Consider the following 18006-nt stretch of genomic DNA (forward strand, 5'->3'; position numbering starts at 1 on the left):
CCAGAACTTCATAGTCCAGCAAACTCTCAAGTAACACTCCAGATGCAGGGGAAGAGAGAACCTGGCCAACACTGAAGGAAAGGACATAGGAATAATGGATGAAAGGATGAATGGATGAAAGGAAAAGGAACAGTTCGAACATCTAGGGAAGAATGATGCTGATGACACTGATACTTCAGCATGTGCGCTGCCTTTGACATGACACAAGATGAGGTGAGCTCATATTAACAGATCATGGCAAAATCAAGGAGTCTTAAAGCTCCTTATCACAATCCACACGACGCCAAGCCTGAAGGAACAATTCAGTCGAGACATCAGCTCTTTCAGATAAAATGCGGCTTATTCGAGTAATCAGAGAGCTTTTCCCCAAACACAGTGAGAAAGTCTTAATCAGGAACATGTGTGAAGGACATTTTGTTAAAAATACACTGCAAGTACTGAAGAACTCTATTTTTTTCATATGATGTGACATATAATGGGCACTGAACCAAAACACCAGAGATGTATGTGGTTTATACTCTCTCGCTGGACTACCAAACAAGAGTTAACACTGAGAAAGCATTGCAGATATATAGCAGAGGATGTTCCTTTACACTGCTGTCACAATGATTGCTTTTTTACCATGTTACCACAGCTGTTAAAAAGCCTTAATAGAGAGCTAATAATACAAGTCATCAAAAACCATCTTAACCTCATTTGGAAAATATGTACAAGCTTTTTTGTTACTCCTTCTTCCCTGTCTTCTAATCAAGATCACCATATTGAGCCCAGTTTTGCATTTTCGTAGCAGCCTAAATTAGAAGCAACTCTATTCAAGTCAATAAAATTACTCCAACATGAAAAAGGAATCAGCCATCTGCAAAAAATAGTGTCTAACAGGTAATTTTCCACTGACAGCTCTTACCATAAAACAGGTTGCAGAGATCACTCTTTTATATAACACTGAAAGTAAACAATTAATGCAAAATATGCAATGTCTGTAAAGACAGCAATGTTCACTACTTGTGCCCCTTATATGTAATTATTTTCATCTTAGTAAGCAGACAGTTAAGTAAGACTACCGTCAAGCTGTAGATGGAGCCTATTCATCATGCAAAACAGGCAGCTGAACATCTCTATTTATTTATGCATTATTTTACCTTTTGTTCCTGACTTGGAAAGCACGTGGAATCTATGAGACATTTTCACGCGTCATTTCTTGCAGGAGAATGTCAAGTCACCTTTTATGCCCTCAGGCAAACGTCTCCTACCTGATTTCAATAGCTGTCCATATGAAAATTATTTTTCATACCTTGTGTAAGCAGCTGGAGGTTTCGGACTTCTTCTCTCACCTTCAGCTGAAGGACTTGCTGCAGAATGTGCTGTCGCAGACTTTCCTGGGCAATGCCCATTCGTTCAAGCTTTTTGTCAGTGAGCCTCAGCAATGCACGGCCTGGATGCAAAAATCAAACAGAAAAATTACCCAAGGATTTCCATTAATCTAATATTCTCACTCTGACAGGCTAATTTGCTACAGCAGAAATTCTCAGCCCTGAAATATCACACTCTGAGAAGTTATTGTTTCATCAGTTAGATACTTCCTTACTGTCAGAGATCTATGTAATGCTCTTAATTTTTCTTTGATTTTCTGTATTGTTTTGATGCTTTGTGAGATATTTAGGCATGTAAAATAGGTATCTTGTGCCATTTTAGACAAGTGTTTACTGTTATTAAGTGCCAGCAGGTCTCCCACATGTAGGATATTCCCACTAATCTAGATCACCATACCGAGCCCAGTTTTGCATTTTCTTAGCAGCCCAAATTAGAAGCAACTCTATTGGTGTCTAGGTGTCTAAGACCCCTCTATTGGTCCAGGTGTCTAAATAGACTCTCACCTATTTTCAAACATATAAATTACTGTCAAGAAACCACAACTGAAAGTGAATTTGACCAATTTAATAAATTTAAAATCTACTAAGGATGGATACTGTTGCAATTCAGACATGGTTATAGTGCAACAGCACCATTTCTCAGGAGGGATCTGTACTTTGTGATCCAGTCTTCCAAACAGCAACCCATCACATCAAAACAGCAAAAAAGAGCCAGAGACTTCTCTTTGCACGATCAGTTGTATCTAAATAATTCCTAAAAAAGAAGTTTGTTCAACTACAAAAAGACATTTATCAGAGATAAGGAGCCTACAATCTTCGCAAGCAATCACTCTGAGTTCATGATTTATCTTTTCCATTAGAGTAATGGTGAATTGCAGCCCCGCACAGCTTGTAGGTGTTAGAAAAAATAAACAATCCACACTCCCCAGATTCTGCTAGTGGAACTCTGACTCCACCTTTTGGGTCTTGTCACACTACAGGCAAAAAGGAGGAAGGCAGCATACTGGCTGAGCCAACACTAAAGAAGTAATTGGAACAAGCAGAGAACCAAAGTGTCAAGCAGAATTTTGCTTTAAGAAGTAAAACAAAACTTAAATTTCTTTAGTTTCCAGCCATGTTTTTAGCTAGGTACAGGGAAGAGTGCCCTGCAACCCTCTCCCAACCCTTGTTTCCCAGTATAGGTATTTGCCATCCACATGTGCCTTGGCCAATACAGGCAACACACACTGGAGTTACAGTGATGGCACGTTGCTTCACTCACTCTTTTAAACAGACTCAACTTTTGATCTGCTCCGATTCTGACTGTAAGTGTTTTTAATTATTAAAAATCCTTTCCTTGATTCCTCAGGATAGTGATGAGCAAGTTACTCCGTCTGCAACACAGCAGTCTCTGTGCTACAATACTGTGGCTTTTGGATGTATGGTACAATTTAGCTCATCATAGCGTGTTACTCAACAAAGCGAGATAAGGCCCTATTCAATCTCCTTACTTACAAAACAGCAATGAATATAGAATTTTTATTATTATTTTAATTAAAAAAATTTAAGATAAATGCCAAGAATTTAAAGGGGCACATAATATTTGCCCCACACCAAGCAGCTATTGGTATACCCTTCAGTAACTGCTAGATTTCACTCACAAGCAGTTCTCTGAAGCAGTGAGTAGGATCTTGATACAATGCAATGTAAAATACTGGGATATTACTACTAACAAAGCAAGGTGTTATTGATCAGATAAAAAATGACAGCATTCATACATTTTGTGCCATGCCTGTCTCTCAAGCACAACACACTACGGAGGATGACCTTTTGATTAGGAAAACTTTCTTTGAAATCATAAACCAGAAGAATTCTATGGGTTAATGCAATAACAAAATATGGAAATTAGTCTCTTACAGATCAATGCCAACTGTCCAATTCCCCTGGTGATACAGATAGCAATAATGACTTCAATTTTTTTATGGTCTTATCACACAAAAACATCTTAAAGCAATTTACAAAGGATGTACAGCAGTCCAAGAGTATGGTCTGTAGTGTCAACCTAGCAACTGAAAGCAAACACAAAATAAACAAGTCATCAGTTTAAAGAATGCCAACACTCATGTCATCTTAGGGCAGGAAGTCAGCAAAAGTAATATGAAAGGACAGACAGAGGCCATGCATCTCATCCAGTGCCCTCCACCTCTTTTTGGCCATTACTCTTCTCTGGGCAACTCTTTATTTCATATTCAAATTGATTTCCTACCCCAGTCACTGCCTTTGGAAGTTTAGTGTGCACAGAACACAGATGTGTCTTTTCAACTCCTGGCATGCCAGTTCCAGCTTTGGCTTAAAGGGCAATGCCATTGGAAAAAAATTGTCTTTGACTCATACTATCCACAGCAGCTTTGACAAGTTGCCTTTAATTAACTCTTTCTTGCACCAAATCCAATGTGACATACTGAGGCAGTGATGAGGTGAGAAGGCAAACATCCAAATGTGGCATTTCAAGAACACAGTAAGTGACCTGAACTAAGAAAATTCAATCCTCCCCATACCTTGTTTCCCCTCAACACTCAAAACAACATCCAAGTCAGAACTGGAATAATTTTTTATTCTGGTACTAAATCGTGCCTTTGAAAAGATACCACTAACGCCTAGATCAGTCGTCAAAGCATATTAACTCCTAAGGCCAAGATGCTCATAATCAGCTAATGATTTTGGATGCTTCACTGTCTCGTTTCCTGCACTTCACACATCTGAAAGAATCACCATTTGGTGCTAAGTGTTCTGTAAGGGTTATTGAACACTGAAACCACTTATCCAGAGAGGCTGTGGAGTCTCCACCTCTGGAAATATTCAAAACTTGAGTAACAAGGTCCTGAGCAACCTGCTGAGGTTGCCCCACCTTTGGACTAGCTGATTGTCAGAGGTGCCTTCCAGCATCGGTTATTCTGTTATTCTGAGATCCTGTGAAACAAGATGCATGAAGGATTGCAAGATAAACATCTATTTTCTTTGAGAAAGAGAAGATTGATGAAGGACATTCATAAGAATACACAAAAGATGGTTATTTTGGCAAGCATCCCCATTGAATTATACAGTAAAAATTCAGGATAGATTTTTAATTTTCAGAGAGTGCTGTACAGAATATATAATCAAAAGATGAATATGTTACACATATAACTTCTTCTAAGAGCGCACAGTGATCTTTGCTAGGACACAAGTAAGGGAACTTCACCTACATCTCAGGAAAATTTCCCAATGCTACAGAACTGGTGCTACCTCTTCAATGCAGCAGCTACATGCGTAAAAGAGAGCAGGAGAGTTTTTTCAAAAGCTCCTTGACCAACAGAATCATAAAGATTGCAGTACAAACACCCAGGCCTTGGCTCCAGCTAATCACAAGGCTGGAAACCAAATACTTAAACAACCCCCCTCCCCCAACTCCCTTATTATATGTATGCATCTTCTAGCACCTAAACCCAAGCCTGCTAATACTCAGGACAGATCAGCGTGGAATGTTCTGAGACACCCCGAGGGCAGACACAGAATATAAAAAACTTTCCAGCTTACTAATGGATTGATGGCCTAATTTTTTCTAATATGACTTAGCTGCTGCAGATCTCATTTCATCAAGCTGGGATTAAATGAAAATTTGAATGGAGGGAGAAACACTGCATGCCACAGAACGTTAACATGAGTATAAGCATTGGTCCAATGAGGTTGGCATTGGCCCTAGAGCAAGGAATGTGGCACGGTTTGCTGTACCTAATCAGAAATGCTCATACCTCCTGCACTGGTATAGCCTACTGCTCTTCTCCCAGAGCCTGTGAAGCTGCACCAAATGCCTGCGAAGCTGCACCAAATGCCTGCTCACACACATCTGGAGGGCCATCATGAGGGAAGCCTGGAAAGTACACTTGTAATAGAGGTGAACGAATTAGGTAAGAAAGGACTTATTAAAGATGTAGAAAGAACTGAAGAAGTATATGGAAGTGAGAGCAGATAGTAAGAAGCTGGTCTCTTGCAAACCCCTGAAGAAAACTATGACTAATTTAAAGTTGATGAAAATGATAAGGTACTAGTGGGAACAAATGATGTGTGTGAAATATAGCCAAGAAAGGTGAGATCACATCTCCCGAGTACAACGTGACAGGTATACCTGAATATCAAGGCAAGATATTCAGTTTATTTACCAAGTGGTACAGAATCTAGGGAAGAAAGAACAGGGCAGAGAACATAATGACGTTTAGAAATGTCCTAATGCCAGGCCAACAGCTCTCACAGCCCTGTATTCAGAGCAGCAGCAGGAGATATCTTTTGGGAGAGCCACTGGGAGGACTACGTTATGAAGTCATCCCCTTCGTACCATGCCAGCATCCAGAACTGTTATACTAGGGTTATTACAGAGTATGGCATATTTAGCACCTACTTATTGTTTTGATATCCATAAATTTGTCTTTTTGATCTTCCTGATACAGTCTGCCTCTGCAGCCTTCTGGGGCAGCAAAATGCAGAAGCTCACTGCCCATTTTTGTCTGTTTCATATTGACTTGTTACTAACTGCTTCAAGTGTTCTCTAGTTCTTGCATTGCAGTATTTGGTTAACAGTTCAACACTCAGCTTATCTTTTGTTTCCACGATTTGTAAACTGCAGTCATGTGCCTTTTGATTCTGGATGGATCCAGCTGATAAACCTAGAAAATCAGGAACATGGGATTTGCTAAGCCCCTACATTATGCAAGATGAAAAAGTTTTCCAAGTTTATACTTAAATGCTGCAAAAATCGTTTTAAATTGTTGACACAACAAGATATTCTTACTTAAATGATATTAATATGCCTCTCCAGTTTTGGGGTAGAATACTTTCAAACACATGACTTTTGTATTTACCTTTTAAGTTCCACAAACATTCATAATTTTACTTCACTGGGGTTTTCTATTTTATATAGTCTGACCACAGCTTTTCTCTTGCTATACAGGGTGACTGTTGGCTTTGCTTCACTCCATTGTTTAAAACCAACCGTCCTAGGGTTTATCAAGTAAGAAATTTCCATGACAGAGACACAGACATTAACATCATTGTTCAGGTGCTGGTGAGACACGACTATAGGATTGTCATCATACACTCAGGAAAGCAGAATTCAACAAGAATAGGCAGAGAGAGGCTATGGCTTCATGGTGAAGAATGGTGAAATTAAGAGAGGAGGCAAGAAAAAGAATAGTCGCTGACAGAATGAAAACAGCTTCATGATGGTAGTGGAGGGAAATTAATATTGGGCAAAGAGAAGAACTATTAAAGTAAGAAACTAAGTTGAAAAGAGAAGGAATGGATATGAATACAATTGAGGATGCTGGGTTCATAAATACCTTGTGAAAGAAGAAGCACAAACCAGAAATCAATCAAATTTTCAGAGCAAACGACATAACTTTATGATACTGTTCTTTGATAACCCATCAGATCTTCTGCGGTCCTAGATCTTCTGCTTCCCATATGAGAATTTAAGAGCACATCTTTCCTTCTCATGCCAGTCTCATCACTAGCCAACCAGACACATTAGCCACTTTGTCAACAATACCTTGTGGCAAATCTATAGCTTTTCTGGCAGTTAGATATGGCTCATCTTACTAATCATGTTAGCCCTAAGACTGGTACAGATTCTTGGTAAGCTGCAGCTTGCATTACCACCCTCTTTGCCCCATTTCAGGTAGTTAATATCTCACTAATCGAGACAATGCACTTGCTTCAAAAGTGAAAAATGGTTCATTTTTTACCAGACTCACCCTAGCAGCGAACAATTTATTGATCTACTTACTGGCATGATGGCAGTTGCCAGCCTAGGTGAAGGAGAATTATATCCCCAAATTGCTATTGGTAGCTCCCTGGTACTTCTGACACGATGAACAACTCGCAACTGGGGACCAACTTAGACAGACAGGAGACACAAGGGATACTGGTATAGAAATAAAAGCAGAGGGAATAACAGTTTCTAATGATAGAGACCAGAATGAGAAAATACGACTATTTAACCTTGATGAATATCAGAGACCTCCAACTGAGGAAGTTCTCAAACATTAGAGCCAACATTCTTGTGCTTTCTCATCCTGTTAACAAATGCAGCAAATCTCTGTGGAGCTGCAGGAATTAATTCTCGGTAAGTCACAGGAACGGGAGAGGCCCATGACTCTAGCATGGCTCCAGTGGAAGCACAGGAAAGCACAGGAAGGTATTTGCTCATGTATCAAATTAGCTTTGGACATGTCTTTTTTTGTTAATATCATCAAAGAAGAATAAGATGATTTTGTGGCTCTTTCTCATTCATTATTTGCTGGATCTGGCCAGCTCTACAGTAAAGTTTCTCAAAGAAAACACTGTTAAACTGGTCAATTAATGTCTGATCAGACTAAAAAAAAGCAGCTATGTAAACAAAGGCCCTTTCTGAATATTATCTGCATCCTTTGTCTTCACATCATGTCTGTTTACAGTTCTGACAAGAGGAAGTGACGACTATTGTTACCGCTGCCAATAAATCTACAATAAACCCAGTTTATTACCATAAAATTCCTCTCAGGTCACAATTGTCTTGCACCTTTCTGCCCTGCCTCCACACTTCTGAAATGCAAGTATGAACAGGATATGAAAGAGAAGTAACTCAACACAATCTTTAACCTAGCTGCATTTTCAAATACAAAATCAGCAACAAACAAGACATGACTTTGTTTCTAAATTTGTCTGTTCTTACAAACTTATTAAGTGGTCAGCAATACATCTGTGAAGCCTTTTAACCCAAATTACTTAGTTTAGCATAATTTCCTCACACCTTAGCACTACCTTTGCAACTCCCTCCATATTGCATCAAGTAACACTGTCATTTTCTCTTCTTCTGATTCTGACACAGTCCTCTGAGCTATGTATTTCCTGCTTGCCAACTGTCTCTGAATATGCACCAGGTTAGGAGATGTCTTTTGGCACTCATTTTTCCCCTGGCTCTTCCCAAGGACCTCTCGCGACTGCCTGCCCCCAGCTGCTTCTCCCCAGCCACCACAACCTCTGGGGCTCCTATGCCCTGCTGCACAGGCTCAAGCATGTCCAGCTCCTCAGTCACAACAATATCGGATTTATGCTAGTGAAAGAAAATAACAAACCTGCAGGAATGGTGAAGTCACGTAAAAATACTAAAAGACAGTGAATTAACAGAGCATTTGAATATTCATTTTAGGAACTGCATTTTAAAAGCACCCTTACTCTTTCCCTGGTAAACACTTTTTTTTCCAGCCAAGCAGCTCTAAACAGTCCAGGTGTCTTGAAAAGTCATACTAAAGATAAAAATCCCTCTCCAGAAGCGTCTCCTAACTCCCCACTCTTCACATAAATAAAGCAAGCAATTCCTTCTCCTTGTCTCATCCACACATTGTCAAGAAAGTATTTAATTGTATACTTTAATTGTGTGGGAGCACCACACATTCTTATATGTAACTGCCTTAGTTATTAAATTTTAGGTTAATTACTCTACTGTCTAATAATTTACAAATACATTCCAAAATAACTTTATTCTAAGATAATATTGGTTCTATACAAAGAAGGGAAGGAGTTAATAAGAAATTTGTGCATCGTGATTACTGGAAGTGGCTCAGTAGGTAATTTACTGTACTGATGGGAACTATATTGATTCCTTACAAGTCTTGAGTAAAAGACTGTTAGACAGTCCTGGTTTTCAGCTGAACATATTCAGGACCTGATGATTTTAATAGGAGGAAATAGTAATAACTTGAATTCCCCTCTGAAATATAAATTCAGGCACAAATCATATCATGCCACTTTTCAAATGTACTGTAAAATGTGAGACAACCATTTTTAGTGCTCTCAGGAAGGACCCAATAGGACCCACAAAGTAAATTAAGGATGAATGTAAACATTTAGCAAGCAGTCTATAAATCCACATTGCTTGTTGTATAGACGTTTGCCAACTTACTTCCTGGCCATACGCATTTATTTATTACCTACAGCTATATATAAAGATATAAAGACATATAATAATGGACTTCTATTATATTGCACATCATATTTTTTAAGAAACAAAATGTAGGACTATTGTTTGCTGGTATCTGTGTGGTATGTTTTTTTATGGTTGCCCTCTTAAAATAAACAACTTCAAGGTCTTTTTTGTTTGTGATGGAGTGAGTGAATCTGTCAACACCTTTGATTTTGCCCACCATCAGCAGGACACATAGTTCCTCAGTTCCTAGTTAATCTAATGTCACTCAGTGTGCAACCCATTATGCATTACATATCCCATTTCTTTATTAATTTAAAAAAATCACATTAGATCATGCCTGCTAGCAGAACTGTTAATTTACTCAGGAGTAAACACATATTCATATATTATAACGCACAGCTTCTATACAGAACAGATTAGGAAAGGGAAAGCCAATTTGGAAAGTATTAGAATCGACTGAACTTTTTATAGCAAACTCAAACAAGAGCTTTTCCTGTAATTCCTAATGGTGGGCCTTACAAAAGTAAGTTTTCTTCCAGAAAAGAAGCATCATTTATTACCATAAGAAAAATAACCACACAAACATATGCACATAAAAAAAACAACAGTCATTCTTGAAGTGCCCAACCCAACAGGAACTGGGAAACCCTTGAAGTCACACCAAAGAGCGTCTTACCTCTGACATTTCTATAGCAAAAGGGGTTCTGCAGTTCTGCCTAGAAACAGAACCTGTGTGCATATCCAGCAAAGGGAGCAAGTCCTGTGAAATACACATGTGAATTCAAAAACCCCTGCCATTTAATTAAGTGAGGAAAAACAAGGGAGAACACCTGCACCTATCACAGACAAATGTAACCACCGAGCTCTCTGAACTGCACTAGTGTGAAAATGCTCCTGTGGCTGAAGACCAGGCTCTGGCAGCCTGTCTCCCCGATCCAAAGGACAGAAATTGTCAGCAAATATTGCTGCTTGCTGTAAGTCATCACCCCTGGACATGTTCAAAAAGTATGTAGACACGGCACTTCAGGACATGGTTTAGTAGGCACGGTGGTGTTGGGCTGATGGTTGGACTTGACTATCTAATAAGGTCTTTTCCAACCTTACTGATTCTACTGATTCAGTGAATTTACTACTAATCTATCCAATCAATACCTCAAAGATGCTACACCACAAAATACATGTCAAGGACACAATTCTCCAGTATGCAACATCTGGAAGGGTGAGAAAAGACAATCCATTTATATGCAATATCTTTCAAGTTATTGTAATGCCTCAGAAGGCAATCCTGGGGCCATCTCACTCATCCTACAATACCAGGGAAAGCCATCCCATCTTCCTCCTGATTACTTTAACCACCATACAACATTCAGGCAATAAGCTACACAAAGCAGTAGCATTTGGAACATGTTTAATTAATTTTCTGAGTTCCTTTTAATGCTGGGCTTATGGGAAGCAAGGAGGACTGACATAATGTGACCAGACAGCTTACTGTTCTGCATTACAAAAGCTCTGTGGGTCATCGTAGGCTCCAGCACACCGGAATTTGACAACTTATATTTTCTAGTAAGCCTTTTTCAATCACTGCTTTGTTTTTTTAAAAAGAGCAAAATTAAAATTTTATAAAATATTACAATAAGCTTTCATACCCCAGTGCTGAGGTACATACAGTATCACACCATTTCCAAATCTGTAACCCTAGCTCCCTCCTGCTCCACAGGGTCGCAGGGAGGATCCAGGGAACTACAGGCCTGTCAGTCTGACCTCAGTGCCAGGGGAAGTCATGGAACAGGTGATCTTGAGTGCTATCATGAAGCACATGCAAGAGAACCAGGTGATCAGGCCCAGTCAACAAGGGTTCACAAAAGGCAGGTCTTGCCAAACTAACCTGATCACCTTCTATGACAAAGTCACTTGGCTGCTGGATGAGGGAAAGGCTGTGGATGTGGTCTTCCTGGACTTCAGTAAAGCCTTTGACACAGTTTCTCACAGCATTCTGCTTCGGAAACTGTCAGCCTCTGGCCTGGACAGGCGCACACTCTCCTGGGTGGAAAACTGGTTGGCTGGCCGGGCCCAGAGAGTGGTGGGAAATGGTGTGAAATCCAGCTGGAGGCCAGTGACAAGTGGGGTTCCCCAGGGCTCAGTGCTGGGTCCAGCCCTGTTCAATGTCTTTATCAATGACCTGGATGAAGGCATCGAGTGCACCCTTAGCAAGTTTGCGGACGACACTAAGCTGGGTGGAAGTGTTGATCTGCTGGAGGGTAGGGAGGCTCTGCAAAGGGATCTGAACAGGCTGGACCACTGGGCAGAGTCCAATGGCATGAGGTTTAACAAGGCCAAATGCCGGGTCATGCACTTGGGGCACAACAACCCTGTGCAGTGCTACAGACTAGGAGAAGTCTGTCTAGAAAGCTGCCTGGAGGAGAGGGACATGGGAGTGTTGGTTGACAGCGACTGAACATGAGCCAGCAGTGGCCCAGGTGGCCAAGAAGGCCAATGGCATCTTGGCTTGTACCAGAAATGGTGTGACCAGCAGGTCCAGGGAGGTTATTGTCCCTCTGTACTCGGCACTGGTGAGACTGATCCTCGAATCCTGTGTTCAGTTCTGGGCCCCTCACCACAAGAAGGATGTTGAGGCTCTGGAGCGAGTCCAGAGAAGAGCAATGAAGCTGGAGAAGGGGCTGGAGAACAGGCCTTATGAGGAACGGCTGAGAGAGCTGGGGTTGTTTAGCCTGGAGAAGAGGAGGCTGAGGGGAGACCTCATTGCTCTCTATAACTACCTGAAAGGAGGTTGTAGAGAGGAGGGTGATGGCCTCTTCTCCCAAGTGACAGGGGACAGGACAAGAGGGAATGGCCTCAAGCTCTGCCAGGGGAGGTTTAGGCTGGACATTAGGAAAAAATTTTTCACAGAAAGGGTCATTGGGCACTGAAACAGGCTGCCCAGGGAGGTGGTTGAGTCACCTTCCCTGGAGGTGTTTAAGGCACGGGTGGACGAGGTGCTGAGGGGCACGGTTTAGTTTTTGATAGGAGTGGTTGGACTCGATGATCCAGTGGGTCTCTTCCAACCTGGTTATTCTATGATTCTATGATTCTATGATCTCTATCTCCAGGCAGCTTTCAGTACTGCCTTCTTCCATGCCTGTACCAGCTTTACCCTTCATTTTTTAATAAAAAGTGAAATTGAAAAAGGTTTTGTGTTAATATTCGTGATCTTAATAATTCATGTTAATAAAAATGGAAAATTAAAAGCAGCATGTTCACAGGTTAAGCATCGTAGACTGCTTCAACTCTCCTAACCTGAAGGAAGAATGAGATCTTGCCTGATGCACTTTTTGCTCTACCATTTCTCTTCAGGGGCTTTAAGTAGACATCTGGCACCTGTCAAACTCTACACATCTCCTCTGATGGGTCCTTAACTTACGGTTTATGCTGCCCGTTTCATGACCTAGAGGAAGATAATTTTCCTATTATAAGAGTCACCTCTACTCAATTATATGCACGGTCTTTCAGATACAGACACTAATCTGTTGCTGCATTGCTGGTTCAGTAGTACAACAAATTTTGCAGAGCTCCTTTGCCTTTCTTCCAGCCTTTATTACTGCAGCTGTGAGGAGAATCAGGACATGAGGATTTTATTCTGCTGGCCTATTCATTCTATTTAATACGTACGCTCAACCTGTAGAAGACTGTGGCACCAAAGTAATTTTGGATCAGAAATAAAACAGATACCTAAGCAATGACTTATTGCACCTAACTCATAAGCAACTGGTCCCTGTAACAGGATCCAGACCTTACTTTTTTAAATAGTCTCCTGTACTCCGTGCATTTGACTCAGCAAGACATTCTGCCATGCATATAGAAGCAGGATCAAAATAAAAATATAAGACTAACATAAAGGAGGTCTACGCTACAGACTGCAGACTGGCACTGGGTTCCAAAGGAAACATGCAGCCCAGATCCCTGCTCTGGCCTTGGGCCTCACTCTCCCAAGGGAAAATAAAAGCTCATTTTTGTGTAAAAGGTACAGAAAGGCAGGACAATATTGTGTGATCTTTTTAATAAAAATAACTACCACCACTAGAAGCAAGAGAGCTCTCACAAAAAGAGCCTCATCTCCAAACTCACAAGGGAACATGACAAAGCCCAGCTCCTCTTTCAAGCCAGAGGCTGCAAACCTCCCAAGGAAAGGCCACACTAACCTTGCTGCAGTGCAGTCGGGAACCTGTATGTGAGATGCAAGGGCACAAACCACGGCCAACTCCCAGGCTGTTTCAAGACCAGACACGGAGAACCCAATCCAGCCCTTAAAGGAGTGTCGCAGCAGTAGCGTTACACAGCCTTTCAGTCCCTGTACACCTGGAAAAATACCAACTGCCCAGGCAGGTGGTTAGCTCTGAGGCAGGATTTGAAAGCCCTCAGGCTGAGGGAAAAGCCAGACCTATCCTCCCTTCTGCTCTTCAGCTCAGATGGGGACCATTTTTGGCATGCAGAAAGAAAAGCAACTCCAAGCACTGAGGTACATTCATGGCTAAAACAACAACTGAAATCGGATGTTCGGGCACCTCCAGGCTTTTTTAGCAACCACACAAGGGACTGTCCTGGATGATAATTCAGGAGTACAGTTTGCAGTCCAGTGCATCACACCTGGATCCTGCGTCAAGCCTAACTGGATCTGTTGCCCATTCTGGCAGCTCAGCAGCCTAGAAAGGAGCTGGGAGCAAAGCAAGAATATAACAACACTTTCCAAAAATACTCTCTCAGCCTCCAAAACCTTGTAGTTTAAGGACCAATTAACAAAACCAGAGTTGGTTAATTTGAGCTACAGCTGAGCCTAAGGTCAGTGGATGGCTTTCAGTGACCTACAGAAATAATTACAGCTGCTTGTGAGAGAAACCTCACAAACATCTTAAAATGGAAGAACAATCCTCCCGTTCCCAATGTGATCTTACCTAGCAGGAAGGGGCAAAACAAGAAACAAGTGCTGCTAGGTAACCCTAAACTAATTAAAATGAGAAATGTTTTCAGTAATGAGGTTAATTCTCAATCAGAGTAATTTAGCAGTGAAACGGGTGTTTCTCAGGTCCTTGCAGTCTTCAAATGAAGTTTTTTTAAGAGATACTTGAGAGTAACTCAAATTATTGGGGTCTGCACAAGAGGGAGGCAGCAGTACTGGCAGGCTGTTTACCTCTGTGTGAGATCCAGCACTCTGAAAGGGCTTAGAAAAAAGAGTGTGAAAGAGTAAGAGGAATAAAAAACATGTATACAAACCAAGCAAGCACTAGTAAACTCCCAGATCTCAGGAGACAGGGTTTGGTGGGGTTTTTTTTCTTTATTTTATATGGCCTTTCTGATAGTTACATTGTATTTTTTCTCTACTATAAATTAATTCTTTTCTCTTTCAGTGACTCTTCATCACTTCAGAACAGCAAATGTTAATGGACTGTATTATGTATGAACCTTCAGTTTCACCTTGTTTTTAAGAAAGAGTATATGGAGAGAACACATGTGAATACTTAACACGATCCAACTTTACATCTTTTCATTAAAGAGGCACTGGGTTGAACAAACACTAATCAACCAAGAAAAGCAGATTAGAGAAAAAGCAGTCACTGTGGCTAGTGAACGTATTACAATCCTTATCAACCATTTGCATGTAATAATTTATACAGAGGAGGAAAACTGGAAACTCATCACAGGAACTTCCTATGGTAACAGTGAAAACTAGCTCTCCAAGTGGACCACGAGAGCAGATGACACACTGTTTAAGCACAGTGCTTTTGCTTACAGAATATGCATTAGCTACCAGTGACACAAGGGTTAAGTCTAGGGCCAAGTGCCTTCGTAGTGCAAAGAGGATTCTGGGATTCTGACAGGTTCAGTGAAGTTGCATCCACTCATATCAGAGCTCAGACACAAAGAGAGAAAATAATTTTTCCACTGGCTTACACACACAAAGAGAACAAAGACAAGGCATACATTCTTTTCAGTCATGAACTTGCCTAAAACACAAGAGTCTAGAAGATGTTTTCTGAGTACTAACACTGAGCCACAAATGTAATCCTTAGTCAACCGGTAAATTGTTTATCTTCATCTCCATTCATTAGCTCACACTCAGTCTTCAATACAAAAGCCAAATCATTTTATGGTTAGTTTCAAACATAGTTTTGGTTATGCATGAAATACAATTTCTTGTTTCAACATAATATATGAACATTTAGGCTTAACACTCTTTCTTGAGTTGTAGACACGTGTCTTGTGAAACTCCAGCAAGTAACAACATTCACGTACTAAGATCTGAGTAGCAGCAATACAAACCCCAAAAGTAACAATAGATACTATGAAATTATTTATTTCATCTTGCAGTGTATAATTAAAATTCTAAACCAAAAATCTCTATCTGTAAATACTCTTTGCTCAATTCACTTATATTTCTTCTGTAATGTTCTCCATTGAGTCCTCTTTGCAATACACAGTGTGCTTGGTTTTCCTCACCAGTGGTTTTTTGTTTTCTTCCCACTGGAACAAGTTATTTTCTGCAGTTTTCTTGGACTGCAAAGCTTCCCTGGTTAAGGAATATGTTGCGCACCATGTGAGCACTGATATTGTGAAATCCTGTCAATATCCCAGAAGCAAATTGGCTGGGTGGTAAGTAGCATCACAGCTGCCTATAGATTGAAGTATCAACTACAAATCCTTCAGCACAGTTGCGTAAGAAGCTGATCTAAATGAACTCATTTCTAGCCTGCTTCCAAGCAATTTTCTGATGACGTTTGAAGACTGGCAGGCCAAAATTCTTTGTGCAACACATAGTGAGCCACATGCACCCCCAGTCACAACCCCAACATCCTGTACCTGCTCTCAGCAGCAAGGTGCTACTTGATAATGATAACAAGATCACATAAGGTCCATCCACAGTGGTTTAGGAAATACTTCCATTACTCAGCTAGCAAAGAAAGGACTTGGGGTCCTGGTGGATACCAAGTTGAACATAAGCTAGCAATGCTCCTTTGCAGCAAAGAAGCCAAACTGACTCCTAGGCTGTGCCACATCCTATGGCAGCACATTTCCAGCACGTCAAGGGGAGGGTGATACTTCCCCTTCACTTGGCACTGGTGAGGCCACATCAGGGCTGCTCGGGCTAGTTCTGGGCTCCTCAGTACAAGAGAGACATGGACATACTGGAGCAAGTCCAGTAAAGGGCCGTGAAGATCATTAATGAACTGGAGCGTCTGCCAGAAAAGGGAAGTCTGAGAGAGCTAAGACTGCTCAGGCAGGAGAAGAGAAGGCTCACAGTGGAGCTTTTCAACACATGTAAATACCTGATGGGAGAAGTAAAGAGGCAGTGGGAACAAACTGAAACACAGAAAGCTCCATTCAAACTTAAAGAACTTCTTTTATAATGAATGTGCTCAAACACTAGAATGCACTCAAACACTAGAATGCACAAGGTCTGACACAAAAAACCCCAAGACTAACCCTGCAATTCAGGAACCAAGAGTAGGAGGGCAGAGACAAAGAGATGGCTGTAGAAGATGTTCTGACCTGTCACAGCGAGACAAGGCTCACCTTGATTGCTTCACTCAGTATAAGTGGACACATCATCAAATATAGATGTTTTCTCACCCTTGGTCAGAAAATGTCAATGTGCAAGAGTGTACAGCAAGTTAATATCAAGTTCCTTATGAAACTCAAGAAAACTGCAATGGAAAACTTATCAATTATTGACTGAAGCTTACAGTGAAGAGATCCCAAAGATCAAGTTAGTGCTCAGAGAAACCCATTTTTTGTCAGCAGAAGATGTGAAAGCAAAAATGACAGAGATCCTCAACAGCCTTTCAGAAAATAATCCTGCAGAATTGCTTTAAACATTGGCAGCACTTTATGCAGCCATGTGTCAACTCAGAAAGGAGCTGTTTTGAAGGTGAGTATAATTGATTTTCTGAATTTGTTAAATACAAGGAGTTACAGGTGTGGTCTCTTTTTTGTGTCAGACCTCATAAGTTCAGAAAAGTTGCAGGGTTTCTATTTTCGGAAATACTCAAAGCTGAAGGGACACAACCCTGGACATCCTACTCTAGCTGGCTCTGGTTTGAGCAGGGGGTGGACAAGATGACCTCCAGAGCTGTCTTCCAACCTCAGTGACTCTCTGATTCCATTCCATGAAGGTACAGAGAAGCAACCTGCCTGAACTTCAACAGAGTTAGCAAGGTCATAATTACCAGCTACTGAATACAAGAGCCTTACATCATTTGTATATCAGTATATTCAATTGAAATGTGCAAAGCAAGGAAACAGGTGAAAAAATACCTAGCTAGCTGAAATCTCCATCAAAATTGTCCATATACTGGTGTATCCCACCTGCAGTATCCTTCAGTAGGAACATCCAGACACTGGATTTCTCTAAAGGAAGTGCTATGACCGGCAAGGTTAGAAGGCAGAAGGATGAGAACTATAAAGCATGCAAAACATGATTTTTTTCAGCCCTTTGAAGCTCACCTGCTGTTGCACACTCTGAAAACAGGGTTGCACGTGGTTCCAAGAATGTGTGTTCTCCACTGCTGATCAGTAAATTTACCAGTGCCACCATTGAGCAGGCACTGAAATTCAAGTTGTTTCTATTATGAAAACAGACCAAGTATTCCTGGGATGATTCTGGCCTGG

At 41.0% G+C, this 18006-nt stretch overlaps 1 protein-coding gene across 4 annotated transcripts in view; it reads right to left on the reverse strand.

The window, feature by feature from the left end:
* SAMD12 (sterile alpha motif domain containing 12) overlaps positions 1–18006 on the reverse strand; it is a 213500-nt gene that overhangs the window by 128329 nt on the left and 67165 nt on the right. For all 4 annotated transcript variants that reach the window (XR_011337202.1, XM_069854580.1, XM_069854578.1 and 1 more), the window contains exon 4: positions 1292–1432. Coding sequence is in view for 3 of the 4 variants with exons in the window: in XM_069854580.1 (XP_069710681.1) it covers positions 1292–1432 (141 nt within the window). In the remaining variant the exon portion in view is untranslated. The remainder of the gene's footprint in view (positions 1–1291; positions 1433–18006) is intronic.

The sequence above is a fragment of the Phaenicophaeus curvirostris genome, chromosome 3 (genome assembly GCF_032191515.1).
Source record: "Phaenicophaeus curvirostris isolate KB17595 chromosome 3, BPBGC_Pcur_1.0, whole genome shotgun sequence".
In the NCBI taxonomy this organism is placed as follows: domain Eukaryota; kingdom Metazoa; phylum Chordata; class Aves; order Cuculiformes; family Cuculidae; genus Phaenicophaeus; species Phaenicophaeus curvirostris.